The sequence below is a fragment of the Oncorhynchus nerka genome, linkage group LG14 (assembly GCF_034236695.1).
Source record: "Oncorhynchus nerka isolate Pitt River linkage group LG14, Oner_Uvic_2.0, whole genome shotgun sequence".
In the NCBI taxonomy this organism is placed as follows: domain Eukaryota; kingdom Metazoa; phylum Chordata; class Actinopteri; order Salmoniformes; family Salmonidae; genus Oncorhynchus; species Oncorhynchus nerka.
In genome coordinates this window covers 50,494,808-50,507,426 of record NC_088409.1, presented here as the reverse complement: position 1 = coordinate 50,507,426, position 12,619 = coordinate 50,494,808, and the positions used below count along the sequence as shown (strand labels likewise).

The 12,619-nt window shown below is 42.2% G+C and overlaps 1 protein-coding gene across 1 annotated transcript in view; it reads right to left on the bottom strand.

Annotated features, from left to right (window-relative positions):
- The window catches only part of LOC115141395 (NADP-dependent malic enzyme-like), a 123,016-nt gene that overhangs the window by 28,901 nt on the left and 81,496 nt on the right, over positions 1-12,619 (bottom strand). Inside the window, exon 5 of the mRNA XM_029680207.2 lies at positions 6,514-6,675. Coding sequence (XP_029536067.2) covers positions 6,514-6,675 — 162 coding nt within the window. The remainder of the gene's footprint in view (positions 1-6,513; positions 6,676-12,619) is intronic.

Sequence of the window (12,619 nt, the reverse complement as noted above, 5' to 3'; positions counted from 1 at the left end):
TGAGGCCTGGGTTCAGAGGGCCCCTGTATGTGATTTCACACACACACACTCTACATCAAAGCTTGGTCTACTCTACAAAGTGTCTCTTCTTCGCTGTAGTCAGCTAGTGTGTTTTATTGTGTGTTTTAATACTGTACTTCTATGTCTTATCTATCTCTGGCATGTGTCTGTAAAGAGAGCCACTTGGAGCCAGGTTTCTAAATCCGGGAGTGGGATGTCCTCCCTAGGATCCTGCCAGTCTTCTACGCCAATCCTGGCCCCCCTGTCTGCTCCACTGTCTGCTTCAGGAGACCATCCTCCTCAGTGAATTTCATATTTTTTTTGTAATTGTCAAACATTTTAAAAGCTATCATTTTTAGATTCAACTATACAAAATATATCCATTTGTCTACCAAATAATTGCAAAAACAGTCTACAGTAGATGGGGTAGTCGGAGGACATCCTCCTCTGGTAACATTTACTTCAATACAAAACCTACAGTAGGGAGCTCATGGTTCTCACCCCCTTCCATAGACTTACACAGTAATTATGCCAACTTCTGGAGGATGTCCTCCAGCCTATCAGAGCTCTTGTAGCATGAACTGACATGTCCACCCAATCAAAGGATCAGAGAATTAATCTAGTACTGAAAGCATATGCTACAGCAACAGTAGCTAGCACTGCAGTGCACAACATGTTGTGAGTAGTTGACTCCCTCCCTCCCATCAGCATTCAACACCATAGTACCCTCCAAGCTCATCATTAAGCTTGAAGCCCTGGGTCTCCACCCTGCCCTGTGCGATTGGGTTCTGGACTACCTGACAGGCACAACCCATCACTGGGGGCAAACTACCTGCCCTCCAGTACACCTACAGCACCCCATGTCACAGGAAGGCCAAAAAGATCATTAAGGACATCAACCACCCGAGCCACTGCCTGTTCACCCCGCTACCATCCAGAAGGCGAGGTCAGTACTGGTGCAGCAAAGCTTGGACCGAGACACTGGAAAATAGTTTCTATCTCAAGGCCATCAGACTGCTAAACAGACATCACAGACTCACAAATGCCTACATACAGACTTGAAATCATTGGCCACTAACAAATGGATCACTAGTCACTTTAAGGCCACTTTAATAATGATGTTTACATATCTTGCATTACTCATCCCATATGTATATACTGTATGTTATACCATCTATTGCATCTTGCCTATGCTGCGCGGTCATTGCTCATCCATATATTTATATGTACATATTCTTATCCCATCCCTTTACTTAGATTTGTGTGTATTAGGTAGTTGTTGTGGAATTGTTAGATTACTTGTTGATATTGCTGCACAGTCGGAACTAGAAGCACAAGCATTTACTACACTCAATAACATCTGCTAACCATGTGTATGTGACCAATGAACTTCGATTTGATTGGAGAAAAGACAATAGTTTTGAACAAATTAATTTCTTAAAAGACGAAGGAGAAACAATAGAGGTTGTTGTTTTTTTCACTTACTTAGCTAGGAAATTCAGCTAGCTAGTTTAGCCTATTCAAACACTGCTGAAACAGAGGGATGCTGTTAGCTAGGTGGCTATGACTATCCAATACAACACTGGAACTCTTCAAAGTCAAGTTACGCTTCTGGTTTTACTAATTTATTGCCACCGGGGCCTGCCGGTGTTACTGCTAAACTGTTTACTGACTGTACACTGTAAGGTTACCGCATTTTTGTAGCTGGTTTACTAACGTGTTAGTTCTATTAGCTATGTTAACTAGCTAATATGGTGACAATGATCTAGGCTGTGTGTAGCAGTTATGATATGGTTTGGCTTGGAAAGTTTTTTTTGCCTGGTCACATACAGCTGATGTGTTGTGCATTGAAGTCCACAAGTGAAGGGAAAGGTTAGAGGAGGAGAGCGCATATTTGCGAGAGGGAATACAACGTGGCTGCTATAAAAGTGAACTGTGTTTGTGTGAGATCAGGGGTGTATTCATTCTACCGATTCTGTTGAAAAACATTTCTTAAACGTAGCAAACAGAGCGAAACAGGGCTAAACATACCTGAAATTGTCCAATAGAAAGTCATGTTTGCAACTGTTGGACGAATGATTTACACCCTAGATCAGCTAGATGCAGGCAAGATTGTGCAAGGCAGTATTGAATGTGTCTGTCCATGTGTCAGTGTCAAATTTTTCACTCGACCTGTGTGCACCTACGCTGTAAACTTTCATTCATTGGCTAGGTTTTAGCAACCTCATGATGGGTACAGGGAAAATTAGAGTATCATGTAGTAGCCTACACCTATCGATGCTACATTGAACTAGGTGAATGGAATATGAATGACAGTCATCCAATATGCTGTAATAGAAATAAGGCCATTCTCATGAAAAAAAAAAATCTGACTCCCTCATCTTAAAAACGGTACCGACTGCCACAGATCTGTTCAACTGAAGACATGACGCAAGGGAATTCTGATCCCCCTGGGAAGAAGTGATCTGGAACACCATCATGCCTCATCAAGACTGGAGCGTTTAGATTCCGTGGAGTCTGGGGGTGGGGGGGGTTTAAGGGGATGGTCTAACAACTCCCAGAGTAACTTTAAAGCCCCTGACACCCCAGGCATTGACACAGGTCTCACCACTCACTAAAACAACATCCTCAACCATGTTCATAAAAGGTCCATGTATGACAACTCAATGATTGACTTTTACAAGACGCTACATTACTTTCTCGTGTGCATACTATATCCGAGGAAGGAGATACCGTAAAAACAGCTCTGACAGAGTAATAATGAATGAGTTTAATCTCATGTATTGGCTCAGTTGACACAGCACTGAGGTGTTGAGACATGTCAACTTTCTCCCTGAGATACTCTTCTGTTGATCGCCTGAGCTGTTCTTTCTGCTTTCAGGTGGAACCGACCCTGTTCAAAAGCAACAGTCAGGGTCTGTTTAGGACAGAGAGGTAGGGAAGAGTGGGGGATGAGGGAGCAGAGTGGGGGGGAGGGGGGCGATAGGGGCCTGTCTGAAGGGACGACCCCCTTTGGGTCCAGGAGAGTGCACCCAACACAAGACAAACAACACATTGTGTGGGATGACATCACCGGGGTCTCATTTCAGTGTGTGTGTTGTGACACAGAGGTTATACCAGGTAATATCAGTGAAAGAGAAAGGGATAGAAAGAGAGTGAGTGGGAGAGAGAAAGAGCGAGATGAGGGCCAACTTTCCCATAACACTCAGTGTTTCGTTTATTTCCCACAAGCCACATTTAGATTAATGGCCATTTAGAGAAAAAAAAATGTATGTGTTGTATACTCACTCTACAGACCTGTTTACTGGGAGGGAAAACAACATGCAGACACAGAGACATGTCTTACTGATGAGTGTGAGTGTATATGTCTGTGTGTGGGAAATAGACAAAGGAGAGAGGAAAGAGAGAGAGATGTGCATCTGTTTTTGTGAGTACGTGCTTGTGCATGTGATGGGGTGTTAGAGAGCTGAATGATGCATCAGAAACAGTATGTGTGTTTGTGTGTGAGAGGGAGGAGAGAGCGAGAAGTCCATAGGTAGCAGGGCTGTGTAGGATTAGCGATGGTTTACACAAGAGATGATCCACTTCCCGCATTCCAGTGCACCTAGAGAAGCGCACGCCTCCAAAGTGCCTTACACAACACAGCACAGCACAGCCCATCCCATGCATCAGTCACATCCTATACAGGAGCTCTGCCATATCCCATCTGTTTACTGGACATGTTCCCAAAACATTCCCCCTTGCTTCATCACGCTCTGGAATTACAGTGCAACACTACCACAGGGAGATCCAGGCTGAGTCTCACATAGCACACTACAGTATTTCCTAATTCCTATATACTTTTGACCAGGTCCCATAGAGAACAGGGTGCCATTTTGGACACAACCCCAGTCAAGGTCAAGACGTCGCATGCCTGACCTCAGTGCAGGAGTCCTCATACCTACCCAAGGTCAGAAATAAGCCTCATATTTTCAATTATTTACTGCCTACTTCCACCACTGTGTAGGGACTGGGGCACGGCATCAGGCATCAGACCAGCGTGTCTGAGATAATATATTATGAGTAAAGCCAGAGGAACTCCATATGGCTTAAGACACACAGGCACTCCATTTATCCTATTACAACTCATTTGGCCTGTCATCTCTTTAGAATAATGGAAAAATGGAAAAGGTTGTGATGGCCAACTAGAGAATACAGTGCAAGGTCTTAGTTCTCGTGAGGTTGTGTAACACGTGCACGTGCACACGCATTCACACAGAGACCTGTGTCTATGCATACATGGGTGCGCCCGTGCCTGACTGAGTGTTTGTGTGCCTGTAGTGATCCTGATGGAGTGCTTGGTGATGAGTGATCTGTGGTAATGGCTGGCACATGCTGCTTCCCGGGTGGCGAGGTGATTTTTAAGGTAAATGTGCTTGGCCTGTTGTAAACTCTGACAGATACTGAGCTGCTGGGCTGCTGCTGTGTGATATTATTTTGCACTCCTACATCTGCAAACACTCTACAGGTTTGGAAAACAACAGGCAGAAACCTGGAACTTCTCTGAGTGTGAGGAAGAACACCTTTTCACACATGAAGGTTACGGCCCATTCCAGCACTACGTGTGACTTGAAGATCTGCTCATTATTCTCAATAGTTTATTTTAATTTTATTGATTGAACGTTCAAATTCAGTCACAGACACACATCACACAAAGGGAGAGTAGCATGAAATATGAGCACACATCACTAAATGCACACATATAATCAAATAAATACTCCATACACACACTTCCATACATACAGGGATGAATAGAGGAACATAGAAAGTAGACAGACCAAGCCAAATCCAGGCATAGCAGAGAAACACATCTCAAACATGCACGCACACAGACAATACAGACACATACTCTTAGAAAAAAGGGTTCCAAAAGAGTTGTTCGGCTGTCCCCATAGGAGAACCCTTTTTGCTTCTGAAAAGGGTTCTTCAAAGGTATTCCCTATGGGGACAGCCGAAGAACACTTTTAGGTCCTAGATAGCACTTTTTTTCCTAAGAGTGCAAACACACACACAAATATATGGTTATAAACCCCTATTTGCTTCCCATCCTCTGGCAGCAGCAACAGAGTGCATTAAGGACACAGACTTAGTCTCTAAGGCAGCTAGTTAAAGTGGTGTTTTGATGCCTATAAATGTCCGGGAATAGTTGAAAATCCCCCAAGCATTTCTAAACTGGACCTGTGACAGTCTCTTTCAAAATCATTCAATAGAACAATAGAGTTCATGCATAGAAGTATGTATGGAGATGCTATTAAAGGGATGGGGGCAGAAGGGCATGGTATTTACCTCTGCTATGAGGTAGAACAGAGTGGGAGACACTGGCAGAGAGAGAAAACATAAAACCTATACACCAATATCCAATGCCACCTACGGTATTCATGCTGTAGTATATTATCTTTTATAGGTTCTCTCATAGGCCTTTTATGAATAAGGGGTATTTCTTCTGGGTCTCCGTGTGGTTTGATGAAGTGTGAATTGGCCAGCCGACATAAGAGAACATGGAGAGAGTTTGTGGAGACCAACCACACAGCGAATGCTACATCTGACAGAGATCGGGCTAGTCCCCCTGTTCAACTCTGCTTCCCGCCTCCTTATCTTTCCCTACCCCTTCCTTTACTTATCCCTCTTTTATACTGGTGTCCTCGTTTTGATGCCCATGGAGTGCCTCTCGTTATTTCTCTCCATCTCCAGTGATTATTGTCATTCGTTTACATCTTTGACCAGTCCTATACCCAGCCAACCGCAAATCCATCTCCCGCTTCTTTCCTCGCCAACCATCTATCCTTCTTTCACAGGGATGTCTTCTTTTATGTCTCATTCTCAGCATCATGTCTATCCTTGACCAGACCTACCCAACTAACCCCAAATCACCCTTTATCCTCTCCCCAACTCTTATGCTGAAACTAAGAGGCTTGGAGAGCAGGTCCTGGCTCAGCCAGGCAGCAGGCATATGGTGGCAGTGGCACACCCGTGGCCCAGCTCTGGATGACATGGAGAAAATACACAGAGTTTAAATATAGCCGTGTACACAACACAGACTATTCTTAGTTTGCTCCTGTTTAACAGTGTGGCCACAGCACACGTGCCGCCCGGCCCAGAGTGAGGCTCCTCTTTCAGCTATAAAGAGGAGGGCCAGGCCATACATAGGACCAGTGGGACCAGCAGGAAAAACCAAACCAGAGGGCCTCTTTGAATACTGTTGACTCGCAGTGCTGGCGGGCTGGCAGGATGGATAGGTGCTTTTCTGTCTTGCATGGGTGAACAGTGGGGCTTTCCTCAGTTGTTTGGAAAATGGAGTTTGGAGACTGAGGGGCTTACCTGAATATAACGTATTGACTGGGGGGTATTTTCTTAGCTGGCATATTACGTCTAGCATATAATACGTTACGAAGTTGACCGTTTTCTTTGTGTATCATCTTGTTTGCATGTAGCTATGCACGTATTCCCTTGGTTGTTAGGTGTGTCTCTTCTTACCTCATTGTCTGTGCCCACATCCAGCATGACTGGCAGACACTGCTGGGGTGGCATGCCTCCACAGGCCGTGTAGAGTGCCAGCTTGCCCACAGGGATGCCCATGCCGTAGCAGCCCAGGTCCCCCAGGCCCAGGATGCTCTCTCCGTCTGTCACACACACCGCCTGTCAATCACATCACATCACACCTGTCAATCATACCTGTGAGTCTATGTCAATCAAATACATTATCAGTCAGAGCAGACTGTCTATGGCTCTAGATAACAGTCATTTTCTTTCGGCTTCCTGTTTGGAATGAACCAAATAAGATCTCAGATTAGCCAAAAATGTTATCATAATATCAGGCAGTGAAAATACATTAACCTGCAAATAAAGCAATCATATTCATTAGTCAGTTTCAGTAAGTGTACATGATTAAACAGGAAATATTCACACTGTTTCACCACTGACACGTCCTGTGTCTGTAAAATACATAAGTCAAACACGTTATCAGTCAGAGCAGAATATTAGTAACTCTAGACAAGGGTAGTCCCTAACCTCAAAGACTATCGCCAAGCAGTCAGTGAAAATACAGACAGTAACTTGCCAATACATCGATGTTCAGTAACAAATGATGGACATGATTTAACAGGATATATTCAAACTAGCTACTGTAACAGCATTGCTTCATCACTCCATTCCCAAACTACCCTTCCAAGCAAACCCCCCACCAATCCTGCTTCTCTACTCTCCATCTGCCCTGCAGGTCTGACTCGGTCCTGCTTCACACAACCTAACCATGCACTCTTATTGAAACAGAAAACAACAAACGAATAGCCTGACGTTCTCAATGTGGAATTTACAAACTAACGATTGTGTAACACAACCTGATCACCAGGGGTGTTTTGAAAAAAAAAAAAATTGTCCAGGAAATGTGTCTTTGGCTTCACAATAACTTGATTGACATTAAAAACATCATCATGCTTAATAAGTGACCAACAACAAATATATAAAGACAATTATGAACTGGGTGGTTCGAGCTCTGACTGCTGATTGTCTGAAAGACGTGTTATATCAGACCGTATACCACGGGTCCATTATCTTTTTTTTTTTACTACTCCAATTACATTGGTATTTACTTTGCCTTGCGAAAGTATTCGGCCCCTTGAACTTTGCGACCTTTTGCCACATTTCAGGCTTCAAAGATAAAGATATGAAACTGTATTTTTTTGTGAAGAATCAACAACAAGTGGGACACAATCATGAAGTGGAACGACATTTATTGGATATTTCAAACTTTTTTAACAAATCAAAAACTGAAAAATTGGGCGTGCAAAATTATTCAGCCCCCTTAAGTTAATACTTTGTAGCGCCACCTTTTACAGCTGTAAGTCGCTTGGGGTATGTCTCTATCAGTTTTGCACATCGAGAGACTGACATTTTTTCCCATTCCTCCTTGCAAAACAGCTCGAGCTCAGTGAGGTTGGATGGAGAGCATTTGTGAACAGCAGTTTTCAGTTCTTTCCACAGATTCTCGATTGGATTCAGGTCTGGACTTTGACTTGGCCATTCTAACACCTGGATATGGTTATTTTTGAACCATTCCATTGTAGATTTTGCTTTATGTTTTGGATCATTGTCTTGTTGGAAGACAAATCTACGTCCCAGTCTCAGGTCTTTTGCAGACTCCATCAGGTTTTCTTACAGAATGGTCCTGTATTTGGCTCCATCCATCTTCCCATCAATTTTAACCATCTTCCCTGTCCCTGCTGAAGAAAAGCAGGCCCAAACCATGATGCTGCCACCACCATGTTTGACAGTGGGGATGGTGTGTTCAGGGTGATGAGCTGTGTTGCTTTTACGCCAAACATAACGTTTCGCATTGTTGCCAAAAAGTTCAATTTTGGTTTCATCTGACCAGAGCACCTTCTTCCACATGTTTGGTGTGTCTCCCAGGTGGCTTGTGGCAAACTTTTAAATGACACTTTTTATGGATATCTTTAAGAAATGGCTTTCTTCTTGCCACTCTTCCATAAAGGCCAGATTTGTGCAATATACGACTGATTGTTGTCCTATGGACAGAGTCTCCCACCTCAGCTGTAGATCTCTGCAGTTCATCCAGAGTGATCATGGGCCTCTTGGCTGCATCTCTGATCAGTCTTCTCCTTGTATGAGCTGAAAGTTTAGAGGGACGGCCAGGTCTTTGTAGATTTGCAGTGGTCTGATACTCCTTCCATTTCAATATTATCGCTTGCACAGTGCTCCTTGGGATGTTTAAAGCTTGGGAAATCTTTTTGTATCCAAATCTGGCTTTAAACTTCTTCACAACAGTATCTCGGACCTGCCTGGTGTGTTCCTTGTTCTTCATGATGCTCTCTGCGCTTTTAACGGACCTCTGAGACTATCACAGTGCAGGTGCATTTATACGGAGACTTGATAACACACAGGTGGATTGTATTTATCATCATTAGTCATTTAGGTCAACATTGGATCATTCAGAGATCCTCACTGAACTTCTGGAGAGAGTTTGCTGCACTGAAAGTAAAGGGGCTGAATAATTTTGTACGCCCAATTTTTCAGTTTTTGATTTGTTAAAAAAGTTTGAAATATCCAATAAATGTCGTTCCACTTTATGATTGTGTCCCACTTGTTGTTGATTCTTCACAAAAAATACAGTTTTATATCTTTATGTTTGAAGCCTGAAATGTGGCAGAAGGTCGCAAAGTTCAAGGGGGCCGAATACTTTTGCAAGGCACTGTAAGTGATAATGCCAGAGAAGCCGGTGTTTGGATGATCTGGCATGGCTGTTATTAGGCCGGAGACTAAGACGAGTGGCGGCAAACCATGCGGGTATATCCTCCAAACACCTGCTTTGGGGGCATTATCACTTTTATACAACGGGTTAGCAAAATATTCAAATAATGATTGACATATTTTCATTAAAAACATTATTTTGATGGATTTATATTTATGGCAACATTCGTATCCCTTGCTTGATAGCTAGCCAACTACGGCTAACTTACAGTCACGTCAAACAGTGCAGCCAGAATAACAGAAAACAGCTGCGTTTGCATGCGTTTAAGTTGTTTTCTACTGACATTTATTTGGATACATCGATAACAATGAGCTAATTTCACCTGGCATAGAAAATGTGCTCTCTCTCGACAGGAAACGGTTTTTCAGAGGAGCTAGGCAACAACACAGGTAATACAATCACTTCAAACTGAAGTTGGAAAGACTGCAAATTAGCTGCATTTCGTTTCGTTCAGTCCTCAACTGGCAGCTTCATTAAATAGTATCCGCAAAACACCAGTCTGAATGTCAACAGTGAAGAGGCGACTCCGGGATGTTGGCCTTCTATGCAGAGTTCCTCTGTCCAGTGTCTGTGTTATTTTGCCCATCTTAATCTTTTCTTTTTATTGGCCAGTCTGAGATATGGCTTTTTCTTTGCAACTCTGCCTAGAAGGCCAGCATCCCGGGGTCGCCTCTTCACTGTTGATGCTTAGACTGGTGTTTTGTGGGTACCATTTAATGAAGCTGCCAGTTGAGGACTTGTGAGGTGTCTGTTTCTTAAACTAGACACTAATGTACTTGTCCTCTTGCTCTGTTGTGCATTCTGGTTAGAGGCAGTTTGCACTGTCCTGTGAAGGGAGTAGTACACAGCGTTGTACGAGATCTTCAGTTTCTTGGCAATTTCTCGCATGGAATAGCCTTCAGTCCTCAGAACCAAGAATAGACTGACAAATTTTAGATGAAAGTTCTTTGAATTCTGGCCATTTTGAGCCTGTAATTGAACCCACAACTGCTGATGCTCCAGATACTCAACTAGTCTAAAGAAGGCCAGTTTTATTGCTTCTTTAAATCAGGACATCAGTTTTCAGCTGTGCTAACATAATTGCAAAATGGTTTTCTAATGCTCAATTAGCCTTTTAAAATGAACTTGGATTAGCTAACACAACGTGCCATTGGAACACAGGAGTGATGGTTGCTGATAATGGGCTTCTGTTCACCTATGTAGATATTCCATAAAATAAAAAAAGCAGTTTCCAGCTACAATAGTCATTTACAACATTAACAATGTCTACACTGTATTTCCGATCAATTTGATGTTATTTTGAATGGACAAAAAAAAAATCTTTCAAAAACAAGGACATTTCTAAGTGACCCCAAACTTTTGAACGGGAGTGTATATACCTCCTACGCATGATGCTGATTCATGATTTCGACTGGCTGAGAAAAGCTGCCTGCCTGTCTCTCTCATCCCAACTCCTGACCCCTACGCATTCATTATTATGGGATAGCTGTAGATCGAATTTCAATATTGAAACAATGTTGCAAATGTCAGAGAGACAAATACCATGATATTGTTGGAGGTGAGTGCACAACAAAACACTTATCACGGCAACTGGTTTGATACATTCACCTCTGAAGGTAAATAATCTACTTAATAATGTACTTATTCAGTAATCTTGCTCTGATTTGTCCCCCCCCCCACATCTAGATGTGTGAAGATTAGTGTATTTTCTGTAGTGAAGCTAATTGTCCATCATTTATGACATTCCTGGGAGTGTGTAAACTTACAAAAATTATATGGTAATACAAAATGTATGTTCTCTATAGTTATGTACTTGAAAATGTATTAATTGACCAATTCGGCACATTGGGGCAGACGTGATACAACATTTTGAACAGTAATGCAATGGTTCATTGAATCAGTCTAAAATGTTGTATATACACTGCTACCATCTAGTGGCCAAAATCTAAATGGCCCCTGGCCTCCTAAGTGATATAATGGCCTTTCTTTTGCATTTCAAAGATGGGGGAGGAAAAAGAAAACACATGTTTTTTTCTTTGTATTTTCTTTTACCAAATATGTGTTATATTCTCCTACATTAATTTTCCACAAACTTCAAAGTGTTTCCTTTCAAATGGTATCAATAATATGCATATTCTTGCTTCAGGTCCTGAGCTACAGGCAGTTAGATTTGGGTATGTCATTTGATTTCCAGATTTTAAGAAAAACATTTTTCAAAATGATTGATGAGAAAAGTATGGTGCAACCCATTGGGTATCTCATCGCACCCTCATACGGATTAAAAGTACACTTGCATTGTAAAACAGCCAACTTTCTATCTCCGCTCATAACTTTTGGACTTTATAACACTCACAGAAGGCATGAATTATTGAGTCATTGTTAATTTTACACTTAAGGCATGACTGCCATTGTGCTGTCGAATTTGTGAATTTTGTCTATTGTATAATAATTATATACATTCGTTTATACTGGATTAAGCATTCATTTTCATGAACTGTAATTTCGTTAGTTATGTTTGAACGCTCCCTCCATTTTGTGCTAATTTCAGTTACTTTCATGTCTTTGTTCCAATAGTTTATATTTATAAGAGATTGTTTGTTGGATAGACTGCGCAAGGTTTTGTATATTTTACCTATCATATGTTTTTCCTTTTCTGACTAAAGTAAGATTCCCTCAACATTACTCTTATGTCTAAAAGATTTCAGATCGTTTTTGAAAATGTTTACGGTCGTGGCCAAAAGTTGAGAATGACACAAATATTAATTTTCACAAAGTGTGCTGCCTCAGTTTGTATGATGGCAATTTGCATATACTCCAGAATGTTATGAAGAGTGATCAGATGAATTGCAATTAATTTCAAAGTCCCTCTTTGCCATGCAAATGAACTGAATCCCCCCAAAAACATTACCACTGCATTTCAGCCCTGCCACAAAAGGACCAGCTGACATCATGTCAGTGATTCTCTCGTTAACACAGGTGTGAGTGTTGACGTGGACAGGGATGGAGATCACTTTGTCATGCTGATTGAGTTCGAATAACAGACTGGAAGCTTCAAAAGGAGGGTGGTTACCTCCAAGGAAACGTGTCGCCATCAATTGCTTTGCATAAAAAGGGCTTCACGGACAAGGATATTGCTGCCAGTAAGATTGCACCTAAATCAACCATTTATAGGATCATCAAGAACTTCAAGGAGAGTGGTTAAATCGTTATGAAGAAGGCTTCAGGGCGCCCAAGAAAGTCCAGCAAGCGTCAGGACCGTTTCCTAAAGTTGATTCAGCTGCAGGATCGGGGCACCACCAGTACAGAGCTTGCTCA